The following is a 12,899-nucleotide window of genomic DNA, read 5'->3' as shown; positions in this document are numbered from 1 at the left end:
ATCTCCAAAGATGTTCAAGTTAAGTTAACTGGTGAGTCAAACTGATCCCATGAGAGGGTGAGTGTTGCCTTGCGCTGTCCCGTTCAGTGTGTTCCTGCCTCATACCAAAGGATTCCAGGAGATGCTTTTGCCCGCTGTAGCCCTGATTTGTGTTGTTCTGCAAAATAATTGGTACCACAGTGTACATGGATAGCAATCATAAAATGATTAGGTAGCAGACATGAAAAGGTTAGTTGCTTTTATTAATGCAACACAATTTTTGGGAGAAAGGCAAAAAAATATTACAATAAAATGTACATTGCACACAAACATGAAACAAATTGAGACCCTTGAAGTGTTATGTAGTAAACCAGAGGACCAAGTTCTGCTCTTTAAGAAACAGTAAATTCCTTTTCTTAATTCCCTTAAAATACTAAATGAATTTAAAAATCTACGATACGTTTGGATGCTAACAACAGAGTAGGGATCAAACTGTAGCACCTTAATGAAAACTGCACCACAGAGAGTTCATAAACAATGTGTGAAGTGAAAATTAATAACTATTTTTTAGCATTACATTTTAAACACCCAAAATGATACAAATACACCAAAGTGTACAGCAACGTGTCAGCGTGTTGTTTTGGCTTTTCCACAGACCCCAAGTTATTCCAGTGCAGTATTTAGTTTACTTGAAAGAAAAATGAAGTGCCCTTATGGTGTTTGCTGCCCATGTGCATTTCCTTTAGTCAAAACGACAAAGAAAAAGGACAAAATGTGCCGCCTTTTCAAATATTTTAAGTGCAAGTGAAAAACAGAAGCGTGCTTACACAAATATCATTAAAAAATTACTCTTACAGTGAAAACCTCTTAATACTGGAATACAAACTATACTTACAAAACTGAACCAAATCATAGTGTTGCGATATTTGAATGCTACAACGTAAACACATCATTTAAGGAGTTTGAATTCTTTGTGGGTGTGAAGTGTGTTTTCAGACCAATAATGGCTTCATCAGTTAACCTCAACTTTGTGCCTCTAAAAATCTTACATATTATTTTACACAGAGACCTAAAAACTTCCCAAATGTAACAAGCAGTACAAATAATTATGTATGAATGTGCCAGTAATTTTTTAGTCCAGCGGCTTTATCCATAAGGTTATAAAAATATACATAATCAGGTATTATTCATTTATGTGCTTTTGAGGCAATACTAAATGATTTAAAATTTATAGTTAAGGGATTTCATTAATTATTGCTGATTCAGTGGTACTTATGATGATCTCTTTCTCAAATATTTGCTGCCTGTTTCCGTTTCTTTGGGTCAGCCAATGATTTCCATTCACAAGCCACCGTAACGCTCAATGGATCAGAGCACTTTTGAGTAACGTCTCTGCATGGCAGAGTCAGTCAGAGGAGAGCTGAATGCTAATGCTTGGGGATCGCTGCTTCTGCTGGTGGTTAGGACTCAGATGTTCAACTCTGTCGGCGCCATAAGCCAGTTTCTCTTCCTGAAGGCTGCAGGCCGAGTAGCGGTTCGTATCTGTGGCAATCGAGTTTGCGGAGCTGCTTTGATTATTCACCCCAAAGACATTACTGACCTGCTCAAAGGATTTGCTAAAAACCGCTGTGGCAGTCCGAGCAAGGCTAAGGCTGCCTGCTTTGGGTAGAGATTGACTAGTGGTCAGAGTGAGCCTTTTGATTGAAAGCAACTCCAGGTTCTCACTCATTGCTCTCGGAGCCTGTTTTCGAGACAAGTGGTCTTTGCAACTCTCTGTGCTCGACTCTCTTTCCTTACTGGCTTTACCTCCACCCAACCTACGCTGGCTCTTTCCAGGAGTCTTTACATTACTGCTGCTGTTGCTGATAACGATCACTGGAGGGCTGGCAACAGAAGGTGCTCTTGAACAAAATCCTTCATCGACTTCAGAAATTTCCATTAGTTCCTCAGGTGAAGTTAAATCCAAGGCGTCTAGACAGCAGGAACAAAAAAATAAAAAATTAAAAACTGCCTTTTAGTTTTTGTGTCTTTCATTCCTCATTGCAAGAATTATTAGAAGTGCATCAAGCAAAGCTGAGAAAAGAGTTCAATCAACAATTTAGCTTTAGCAAGAATCTAAAAAGAATGCCACCCTTTGTAGCAGGTTGAGAGTTTAGTGAACTGGACAGCACACAGCAGACATTTTACACTATGCCATTAGCAGAAAAGCAAACAGGATTGGGCGCAAAATCTACAACATGCAAATGATTAAGGACGTAGCAATCCAGTGATCTGCAGGAAGGAATTACTTCCAAAAAAAATCACATCCCCGTCTAAGAGGAAATATCGTTTCAGTTTATTGGAAGGGAAGGAATTACAAAGTACACAATGCTAAGAAATACTGCTAATTATTCCATCTTAGGATTTACACCATCACAGACATTCTGGCAAAACTATGATGCACAAGTCAAAAACTCTGAAACAATAGTTTAGTGTTTTTATTTTTTTAAGCAGTGTTGGTGAAAATATGCATTGTATACTCCTGATGGAATTTACTGCAAAAAAAATAATACAACAGGCCTCAAACGAGCTCAGTTATCCTACTGTACTGTTTATTAGTTTTACAAGAATGGCTGATATAAACATTGTGATAGACGGTCGGCAGCTCATCCCAGCCAGCATATCCAGGTTGTTAGATGGCGTCTCCCCTGCAGCATAGAGGTGTCCCGGATTCCTGCAGGAGACCATGGGAGATTGAGTTCGGCTTCACAGCCTAGCTGAGTGCCGTGGATGCCGCCGTGTGAAGCTGCAGGGATTTTTATTTTCCCTATAGCCCAGAAGTACTCCCAAGTCACGGGGACGGAAGAACAGAAGTACTTCCGAGCTGAAGAAAAATACAAGTCTTCATCTGACCCGGAAGTGCTATTAAATCACATGGACAGAAGGACAGGAGCACTTCCTTCTCAAAATGCCTTTTATTGGTCCAATAGTTTAATACAAAAAGTGAATAATTCCAGAAAGCAGTGTCCTACACTGTCTCCTGTCTACTCTCCAAATCCCAACAGCTGTACCCTTCTCAGGACTGGCAATTACGCCATTCAGATCCTTTATCCTTATGGATGTTTTGATACAGAATGTTTCTGACGCGTAATATTTCTCTACAGAACTTAACAGAAAAATGCCTTTTCCTGGTCGGGTAAGTGCGGAGATTTGCTGGGGTACTTTAGGAGCCATACCACATGCACTTCAGAACAAGTCATCCACCTGAAACTAAGCATGTTCAGGCCCAGCCAGTACTTGGACAGAAGACCAACCAAGAAAAACTTGGGTTGCTGCTGGAAGAGGTACTGGTGAGGCCAGCCGGGGATGCCAGAGGCCCTGACACTCTGTGGTCATTAAAGATCCCTGGGCATCTTTTGTAAAGAGTAGGGTGTATCCCAATGTACTGGCAAAATTCCCTACCATGGCCTGGTCATTCTGGCCCCCTAATCATCCCTGATCTCAGATTGGCTAACGATCATTCACCCCTTCACCACCTAACAGCTAATGTGTGGTGAGCGTACTGGCGCAAAAATGGCTGCTGTTGCATCATCCAAGTGGATCCTGCACATTAGTGGTGTTTGAAGTGGCTCCCTACTCACTGTGTAAAGTGCTCTGAGTACCCTGAAAAACGCTATATAAGTGTAAGGAATTATTATGTACCTTGCCCCCATTTTTTTGGATCCCGCCTGCTCCACATAGGTCAAAGTACAACCGCGTCACCTTTACGGTCTTAACTGACGGCTTTACTTTGGGTGGAAATTTTCATTCTGTTTATTAATTTATACACTGGATTCAACTTTAAAATAAAATGCACCAGTATTAAACAGTGGACTATATGACCTGCCTCTTCTCTGCTGGTGGGTGTGTGATACCTGCCCATGCATGACTACCTTGAACAGCACTTCCAGTGGATGGTTCACACATCTGTCTATACCTAGATGGGTCTAATAAAAGTTAGATTAGCACACAATTCCCATTCATTATACACAAAGCAGACGCTGATGCCATGTAATGAGCAGGCAAGCTCCATCAGTCCTGGTCAATAACACGGGTTATCTTTGGAGCTTGGGAACACACATCTTTTTTTCAGTGCCAAAATTTTTTAAGTGTGTACAGTTGTGTTTCATGGCACCTTGCAGTGACCTGACATTCCACATTGTACTGTTTAAATAATAAAGCATTATACACTTATAACAGGATCACTACTGTCACGACTGAATGTGCTAATTGTATTACAAAACTTCATTACCTTTTTTTTACCTTAAAGCATTGCATCTTTTTTTGCAAATATTTGGAAACACGGGATCCAACTCCTGACCAGTAACACTGGACTAAAAACTTTTCAAAAAGTTTGCTTCCTGAAATATGTGTGGTGATTCAAACTGAACATAAATATGATTTCCGATTGACTGCATCACACAGGAATTTGAAGGAACATGAAATTAATTTTTATTGAATTTTGACGTGTTTAATAACTTAATGATGCTGACAAACAAATTCAGTTGAGATAGAAATGTTTTACTGCTGGCTTTTGTTTGTACTCAGCATCTGATGTTTCTCATTTCAGTGTCTAACAATTGTTGGCTTGAAAGGATAGATTCTGCTTGCCCAATTACGTTTTTTCCCTTGTTGCGATGCCCTTGTGAAACCTGTGTTCATCACTGAAGGCACCAAGATTAGCAGGGGAGATTTCCAACTGTGAATGTAAAAAATGTTCTTTTTAAAATCGACATGTTGCACTTTATGGTTTTGTATGCTTGAAGCACTTTGACAACCCACTGGATGTAGTTTGGCGCTCTATAACTGTCCGAAAAAATTCTCAAAAACATCCCTGAATGCCTTCCATGCAATTTCCTTTGGTCCACTAGCAGATCTTCGAAACACTTGACATTGATGACATGTCTGAATTGTTGACTAAAATAAATGCCTTCCTTGACATCAGTTATTTGTGGAAACATCTGTCTCGGATAACACAATCCTTCACCTTCCTTATTCATCAGTTTTACATAATGTTTCATCAGTCCAAGCTTTATATGAAGAAGCGGCAAAATATCTTTGTTGGGTCAACAAGTGGTTTATGTGCCACATTTTATGCCCAGGAATCAGATGTTACAGCAAGGCTAGTTCTTTTTAATGTAATGTGACTCTTTAGCATGGCTGTCCTATTCTCAAATAAAGCAGTTCTTCTGTATCCAAGCTGCATTCCTAGTAGCCGTGCCAGTACTTTTTGATCACCAGATGTTCCAGTTGTAGTATACTTATAATATAATATGAGCTGAATCACTAAAATAGGTGATTGTGATAAAACAGTATATGAAAAGAAAATTTAAAGGTGATTTTCCTGATCGCAGGCAAAAATCCATAAGATACACTCAGAAGTGTTAAGGAAGCAAAGTCTCCATTGTCCAGTGTAATTGGAAGGTAGTGGAAGTGTAAGCATGAAGTTTGCACAGTTAAAGTGGGGTCTTGGGGCTGTACTTATTTTAATAATGGTAAGACGAGATTGAAAGGATGAGGGCATATTCACCTAGGGAAGGATAATAAAACTGACATTATTAAATATGTATGAAAGGAGGCTATTGCAGTAATTAATGCCGAAATATTCACCCCTCAATAAATGAAGCTGTTTGTGACTGGGATTAATGGCGGTAAATGGACACATGGCAAATGGAGGTTAATCATTCAGATAAACAGTAAAATGGGAGCAAATTGTTAGGGATGTTGCCTATACACTGCTAATGAATGAATGGGTTAGAAATATGTCATTTAAAAAAAATTTCAAGAAGATACAATAATAAAGGGGAACATTTTCTTAGATATCTTCTTATTCAGCACACATACAGCACTGCACTGTGGTGTGATGGAATTCCACCAGGAGTAATAAAGTTCATGTTTAGTGATAAATTATTTTCAAAATATTTCATTTATTTAACATATAGTTGAGCTTGGAAATCTACATTGTAAAAGACATATGTGGCTATCTTTGCAAAACTAAATCCATAGAGTGCTATATAATAGTGACTATGTACAATAAGGGGCTTTATACAAAGCAAAAGGTCATTAAATATCTTCCTGTGGTGGTGCAAACCAGAAATGCATTAAAGGAGTGCAGTTACACAAATTCATTGATTGATTAGTTTAGAAATCAGTAGGCAGCATGCCCAGCTTTGTCTGATTCTTACTAAAATGGACTAGTTAACAGTATTATACACGAGCATTCACTCCCCTGTTTGCAGCCCTCCCAATACCCACTAACTCCCCAAATACTCCACCATGGTACCTGTCGGTGCCAATAAATAGCACTCAGCTAGTACTGGACTCTGCCAGGTGAGTTAACGCCATCTTCCAATAGTTTCCTGAAAGACTTCTGCCTCCTGATCTCAGCCATGCCTTTGCTGTCTGAGCCTGAATCCTGTCCCCCCTGCGTTTCCCCCTCTGTTCTGTTTCTTTGTGCCTCCCCATTTGCGATGCGTTCACCGGTGACACCGGTCACACTAATTTCAGGGATTGGCATTGGTCCTGAATCTGTGATGTCAATACTGTTCTCTGAGGATTCTAGGAGTGGAGATGAAAGACACAAAAGATGGCTGAAACAAAAGTAAAAGAAAAGGAACAAGACCAAAAAACCAAAACCAGACAAGCAAGCAAGACACACTATGTAAAATAAGCAAAATAAAATGCAGAAAATGAAATATGGTTATGGAAGAAATAGCTTTATTCAATTAATGCTAAAATACTTTAAGACAACTAACTAGCACATACTTTAGAAGGCTGTTGCTGGGAATGTTTTTGTTTTCCATTTTGAATGGAAATGCAGAATTAACGTAATATTCTAAGTGCCAATTTGACAAATGCATTCTCAAGAAAAAGTCAACTAAAATAAAGCTGAAAGACTCTCCATAGAATATATTGTGATCAACTTTTGCTGGAACATTACTTTTTAAAATGACTTAAATAAACTTTTTTACTCATGTTTTACTTTACTTTGAGAAACAAAAAAAGATCAAAGAAAAACAAAGTAATGCTACAAGCTAATCTAAAGCACACAGGGAATACAGTTGGTTTCTCTACTTTCTTTATTATCTTCTAATTGTTGCATATCTTTATATATATCATAATGATTCTTAAAAGGTCAAGCAAATAATTTTCCTTATGTTCATAATAAAAACAAAGAAGAAAGTCAATTCAATAATTACATACTTCTTGAAACATGATTACTGGGATGAGAACTAATTTCAGGCACAATAAGCATGTGAGAAATGCGATGTGGGTGCAGTGATTTTAAAGAAGTACAAGCATTCCAGCAAAATAACGAATGTAAAACTTACCACAATATGTACTGCATGAGCACTGTATGAATGATGAAAAACAAAATAAAAAGCACAAATGCACACACACACACATATATGTCCACTACCGTTTACATGTGACAGGAGGACACTTAATTTTCCCTCGTTTCAATGGTTGTAAACAGTTTTTCTTCATGAGTTTGTTTTACTGAATAGTTTTAGGATACTATCATGCCATGACCATGGCAAGAAAGTGGTAACAGGTTTTAACCTTGGGAAACCTTAACGTTCAGAGAGACCAAAATGAATTTAATAAAAGAAGTTATTTAAAGAAATGAGGCACTGAACACATCCACCTGTTCCTTAACCTGCTTGTATTCCATTTGATGTCACAGCGTTTGAAATGAGTGAATGCTCAGGAAATGTATATAAAGTAATTCTTACCTATCTTAAACAAAAATAAAAAAGGGCAAGCAATGAAAGGTGAAGAATCCGAACATGAATGCAATTTTTAGTAGGTTAAGAAATGAGCTAAAATCCTAAGGCAAACAATGCAAGTCAGGTGAGTTGACCTAACGTCTTGATGCTGTCATTGTGATAATCCACACAAATAATCTGCACTTTGAGACCATAAAATGGTGAATGTGCAGAACTTTCATAAATATATTAGCTTTGAATGTAAATCACAAAACCTAGAGAAAATAAACCATGTATTTTTATACTGCTATTAAAATACAGCAAATGATTCTAAAGATTCCATGGACACTTGTAAATTGTTGACAAATGTTCACAATTCTTTAGTACTCTCTTTAAAAGAAAGCTACAGCCAACACAAAATGTAATATGCAGATATGTGGCCCTACAATGGCAACTGGGTTAAATCATATCTACTATACAGTTACTGTACACAAAACAGAAGAGATGGATGCCACCTGCATGTCTTTGATCCACCACCCAGTTCCAGGCAGTGCATCAGCACACACTCAGAATGCTTGTAGAAAGCAACAGTCTTCATTCACGCATTAAGTTTGCTGTACGATAAAAATCAAACTACATGATTCTCTTGAGCCTCAAAAGGCTAAATACTTGCAAGTAGACTGAAATAAAGTTAAAGACTAATGACTTTTCTATTTTCCTTACACAGTGCCACATAGTGTCTCTGTGAAAAAGCAAATATAGCATTAATGAGAGGTAGTCAGCATGGTCAACAATTATTAACATGAAAAGAACAATGACAAAAAATAATTTCCATTATGTGATGCCCTACTGAGGAATTTAACCAGTACTGCTAAAAACTTCTTATAAACGTGAAGAAAATACCTTTTGATTTTCACATTAATTCAGGTATATGACAGAATTAACAAATAAATAAAAATTAAAATACATTTTAAAATTGCAGCACAACAAAAGGCCCACTTTTGGTTACTACAAATGTTATGCAAAACCCATACATTTACACTGAAGATACTGATACTATAGGTCTTTAGTACTGTATATTGTTTTATATATGACATTAGGACAGATGGAGTGCCTGTGTGACTAAAACAAACAAATGCATGCAGCTAGCACCAGTGACGACAAAAAAAACTAAAAATATTGCATACATGTACAGTTTGTGCTTTTCCCCGTATGTGGCCACTCCTGTTCAGCAGTGCATTGAGCAACAGCTTCTCTTGTCAATAATGAGTACAATGCATTATTTTGCCCTCTATATGCACAATGTATATTTACATCAAACTGCGTGAAAAAGGCCAAGCAACACTGACACTTTGGCAGCAAAATATGAAGTGAAACAACAACATTTTGCTAAATAATTTACATTATCTATTAAACAAGAAAGACACAGAAATGGCCAAACTGGCTCACTGTTAACCACTCAAAGTTCACTCACAGTTGGCTTTTGTGTTCATAATAACAGGAAAAGAAGCCGTTAGTTCTCTCCAATGAGAACCTGCAGCTATTATTAGGAGACAAGATGGTCCTACTTCTCAGCTCTAACAACTTCTTCACAAAGAGTGACGTGTGCAAACATTTGGGCACATTCTGAGGTAGCCAAGCCATGTAAATACCACCCAAAAATGGCAACTTGGATTCAATGTTAGTGACCAGCAACATTATAGAACTTCTAAATAAAACTTTAATTATCAAGGCAAAATTTCTAAACAGAAAAGTCACTGTGCAAAATTCTCACCATGTCTCTTCCACCGATGACCACGGATGGACATGCTGGTCACAGCATTCCTTGATATCCTTGATGAAGTTGGAGTGATCTCCACCTGAATACAGCGAGCTCCCTCTTTGTTTGACTTTAGGGCTCCTTCTGGCAAAGAGGACTTGATTGCATTTCCCACCTACAAACAACAAAAAAACTTTGCAATTATTAGCTGATTCTTACAGAGAACAGAACTTGTTAACTAATTTTATAACATATCAGCCTTTTTATTCTTCCCCCATCAGATCATTCTTATATTGTAGAATTTTCCTTTACAAGGATATCATCCAAATAACTTGTGGCTCAGAACAGATTAGTATTTACTAGTCTTTTACTTTTCTCTCTTCCATTTCTGTCCAGATATTTTATTAAAAGAGACACTTTAATATGTTCACATGTACAGGTGTAAATGGGGCCAAATTAGAAAGTTAACTGCTGGTTCCTTGTCATTTGCATCTTATTGTTAATTAATGACAGATTAAGAAAACATGAAGCAAATTTTAAAAAGTGACTGCAGATGTTTAAGTTTAAAAGAAATAAGGTTTGGAAATCTTAGCAATGGAGTTAACTAAAATGAAGCACAAATACAGTATATTGCTTTAAGAATATCCAAAATTAAAGTAACTATTGAAACAATGTATATGTGTTATTATTTAGAATCAAGTATAAATTAACCACTGAAGATGAGGTTTTGTTTGTGTGAGATCACAGCACATCATATCTGCAATATGTTCCTTCTCTCACACTGTAAGGTCCTTCTAATATTATTTAAATTAGTCGCTCTGCTCATTTGACTTTACCTATAATTAAAGCAAGATGCATCATTTGTACATTTTTTAAAATCTATTATATGATGTCAATTACACAAATTCTAAGATCATCTCCTAGCTATGATCAGCCTGACCAAGAGCCCCATCTTCAAATCAAAAGCTCAATCCTGTTTAAATGTGCTTACAGTCTCTGCACTACTATTTTCAGGAAGTATTTATTTAACAATATTCTATCAAAAAATTCATACACTCTGAACATTGTGTGCATAATGCTGGATAAATGACATGCGGATTAGGCAAAAATGACTAAGCTGGCATTTTTTTCATGAATGTTCTGATATTGTTTGTGGTTGTTCGGTATTGGCGTCCATTGAAGCCCATTGTATCATAAACTTTCTAATCTCCATTTTGCATGAAAGCAGGAGTTCTAAAAATTTCCTCTGTCACCACTTCAAACAACAAAGGGTGAGCGCTCCATTCAAAAATATTTTTTTATCAGTTATTCTTTTAAAAGTTCACTCTATTAAAATTAATAACTATAAAACTCTGTTAACTTAAAGAATGTTACTGACCCCTTAGGTATATAAACTGAAAGTAAAATTTCAGATTTATTGATAGCTACTCACCAACAATGGCTCAGGATACAGTTCAAGCTGAGCTCTGTATAGAACATCATCCAGTGCTTTACAAGCCAGCTCCGATTCACCATTATACCTAGAGCAAACCAGAGGAGGATTAAGACAAACTTCTATTGAGCTACCAGAACACTTCAGGTACTTCTTACATGCAAAACAGCAATTAAAGGTCATTCATGACAACGTCAGTCCATCATAACTCAGGATATACAAACAAAGAACAATGTTAACAATGTATGGAAATGGCTAAAGGCAAGTAGAGACTTCAACTTTTGCTTTGATTGATGACCTAAACAGGATTTCACTGAGAATACGAGATATTATATCAGCTGCAGAAAAAGGCCATTTTGAAATGTAAATAATGTTTGAAACAACTGCAGAACTAATATTGTTTCTCACACTTTTCTTCCATCAGGTTGATTTGCTGCCTTCAGTGCTGTTTGGTTCAAGTAGTTAAATCAACATTAAGGATCAACCTAAGCTCTTGTGCAATGTTTTAAGTGTTTTGTTCACTGCTCATTGTTTTGAGCTTTGTATGGACGTATCTTCCGGCTAACATTATGCAGTAACAAAAAAAGAACCCATTTTTCTGAGAGCATCTGCACCGTGTGTAATACAACAGTCTTTCTGGTAAAATGCTTGGTGAGTGGTGCATTCAAATAACTTAAATTTCTTAAAACTATTTTGTACTATCTTGCTATATTTTGGATCTGTAAATTATCATTTTTAATGTATTCATGGAAACAACTGCTGTAAGCACTGTATTTCTGCATTGTATAAACCCTTTCAGAAGAAGAAAGTTAAAACAAATTTCTTTTTATTCCTATTTTGCCAGAGAAGCTAATAATCATTCAACTTGTTACTGTATTATACAATATCTTAATTTTTTTTTCTTTTGTACAAAATTTTGCTTGACACACATTGCTCCTGGCACATTGTAGCTGGATTGTAGTTGGAATTACATGAACATTTGTCCGATATTAAATTCTTCAGCTCCTTCTGGCATATTCCCAGCAGTCACCATACTTTTTGCAAGACTTGTATGTTGTTGGTCTGCCTGTAATGGTTTTCTCAGTTTCTATGAATTTTGCTGATCTGCCAGTAGCCGTCTTCTCAGTTGCTATACATGTCACTGATCTGCTTGTGGCAGTCTTGTCAGTTGCTATGCATGTTATTGTTCTGCTTATAGTGGGCTTCTCACTTGCTATGCATCACACACTTCACGCAAGGCACAAAGACAGGTGTCACTAGATGCTGAAAGCACCACAACATTTCTTATCCCATCAGATAGAATGATCTCTGCAACTCTGAGCAAGACCTGCATTTCAGTTGCATTCTGTCTCCTTCAGTTAGTACACCACATGGACACAGGGGAGAACAGGGACACAGACTTTGTGTTATAAAGCACCAGGTATGCAACTCTGTAAAGATGGCAGAAGTTAATTTGTGTTCAATAAATCACCTATTGTGGCAACTCCTGTTTTGGCGTTGTCCAGCTAGCCAACTAATATGTATATGCTTCTGTTTGTCTGTGGATTTCCCAAATTACAGGAGGTAGCCTTCTCTTCTTTGTCTATGAATCTGCCCAGTTCTTTGCCAGCTAACAGCTAGCCACCTTGTATCTATTTTGAGCAGCTGTACATTCCATAAACATATTTTGCAGCTTTTCATTCCTACTTGGTAGCACAGCTAGGCAGTCCCATATAGGTTGTGGCAGCTCTATTTCCAGTCTACCTGTTACCCCTTGTGAGCAGCAGCTGTTTATTTGTCCATCTTTCACCATCTTTCAAACAACTGCTTAAAATAGAACTCCTTGTTTTAAGGACTGTGTTCCCCCTTTAAGAAAGTCCAAGTGCTCTTCATTTTGTCCACAAATTCCATTTGCTCCCATTTGTGTGTGTAGTTTTCTGAACATGACTGTGTGTACTGCTTAGGTGCTTGAACTATGCCACACAGAGGTAAAAGATTGAGTGGGCATAAAGGATACTTTTTT

The 12,899-nt window shown here is 37.3% G+C and overlaps 1 protein-coding gene across 6 annotated transcripts in view; it reads right to left on the bottom strand.

Moving 5' to 3' along the window:
- Positions 1 to 223: 223 nt before the first annotated feature.
- The window catches only part of hycc1 (hyccin PI4KA lipid kinase complex subunit 1), a 113,874-nt gene continuing 101,198 nt past the window's right edge, over positions 224 to 12,899 (bottom strand). For 5 of the 6 annotated variants that reach the window (XM_028818290.2, XM_028818294.2, XM_028818293.2 and 2 more), the window contains 3 exons: positions 10,898 to 10,985; positions 9,481 to 9,640; positions 224 to 1,950 (listed from right to left, as the gene is read on the bottom strand). In XM_028818290.2, coding sequence (XP_028674123.2) covers positions 1,385 to 1,950; positions 9,481 to 9,640; positions 10,898 to 10,985 — 814 coding nt within the window. In that variant the 3' untranslated portion in view covers positions 224 to 1,384. Of the gene's footprint in view, positions 1,951 to 6,280; positions 6,556 to 9,480; positions 9,641 to 10,897; positions 10,986 to 12,899 lie in introns of all 6 variants that reach the window. The other variant, XM_051936018.1, reaches the window with a different exon arrangement.

The sequence above is a fragment of the Erpetoichthys calabaricus genome, chromosome 13, assembly GCF_900747795.2.
Source record: "Erpetoichthys calabaricus chromosome 13, fErpCal1.3, whole genome shotgun sequence".
Lineage (NCBI taxonomy): Eukaryota > Metazoa > Chordata > Cladistia > Polypteriformes > Polypteridae > Erpetoichthys > Erpetoichthys calabaricus.
This window is presented reverse-complemented; position numbering and strand designations above follow the sequence as displayed.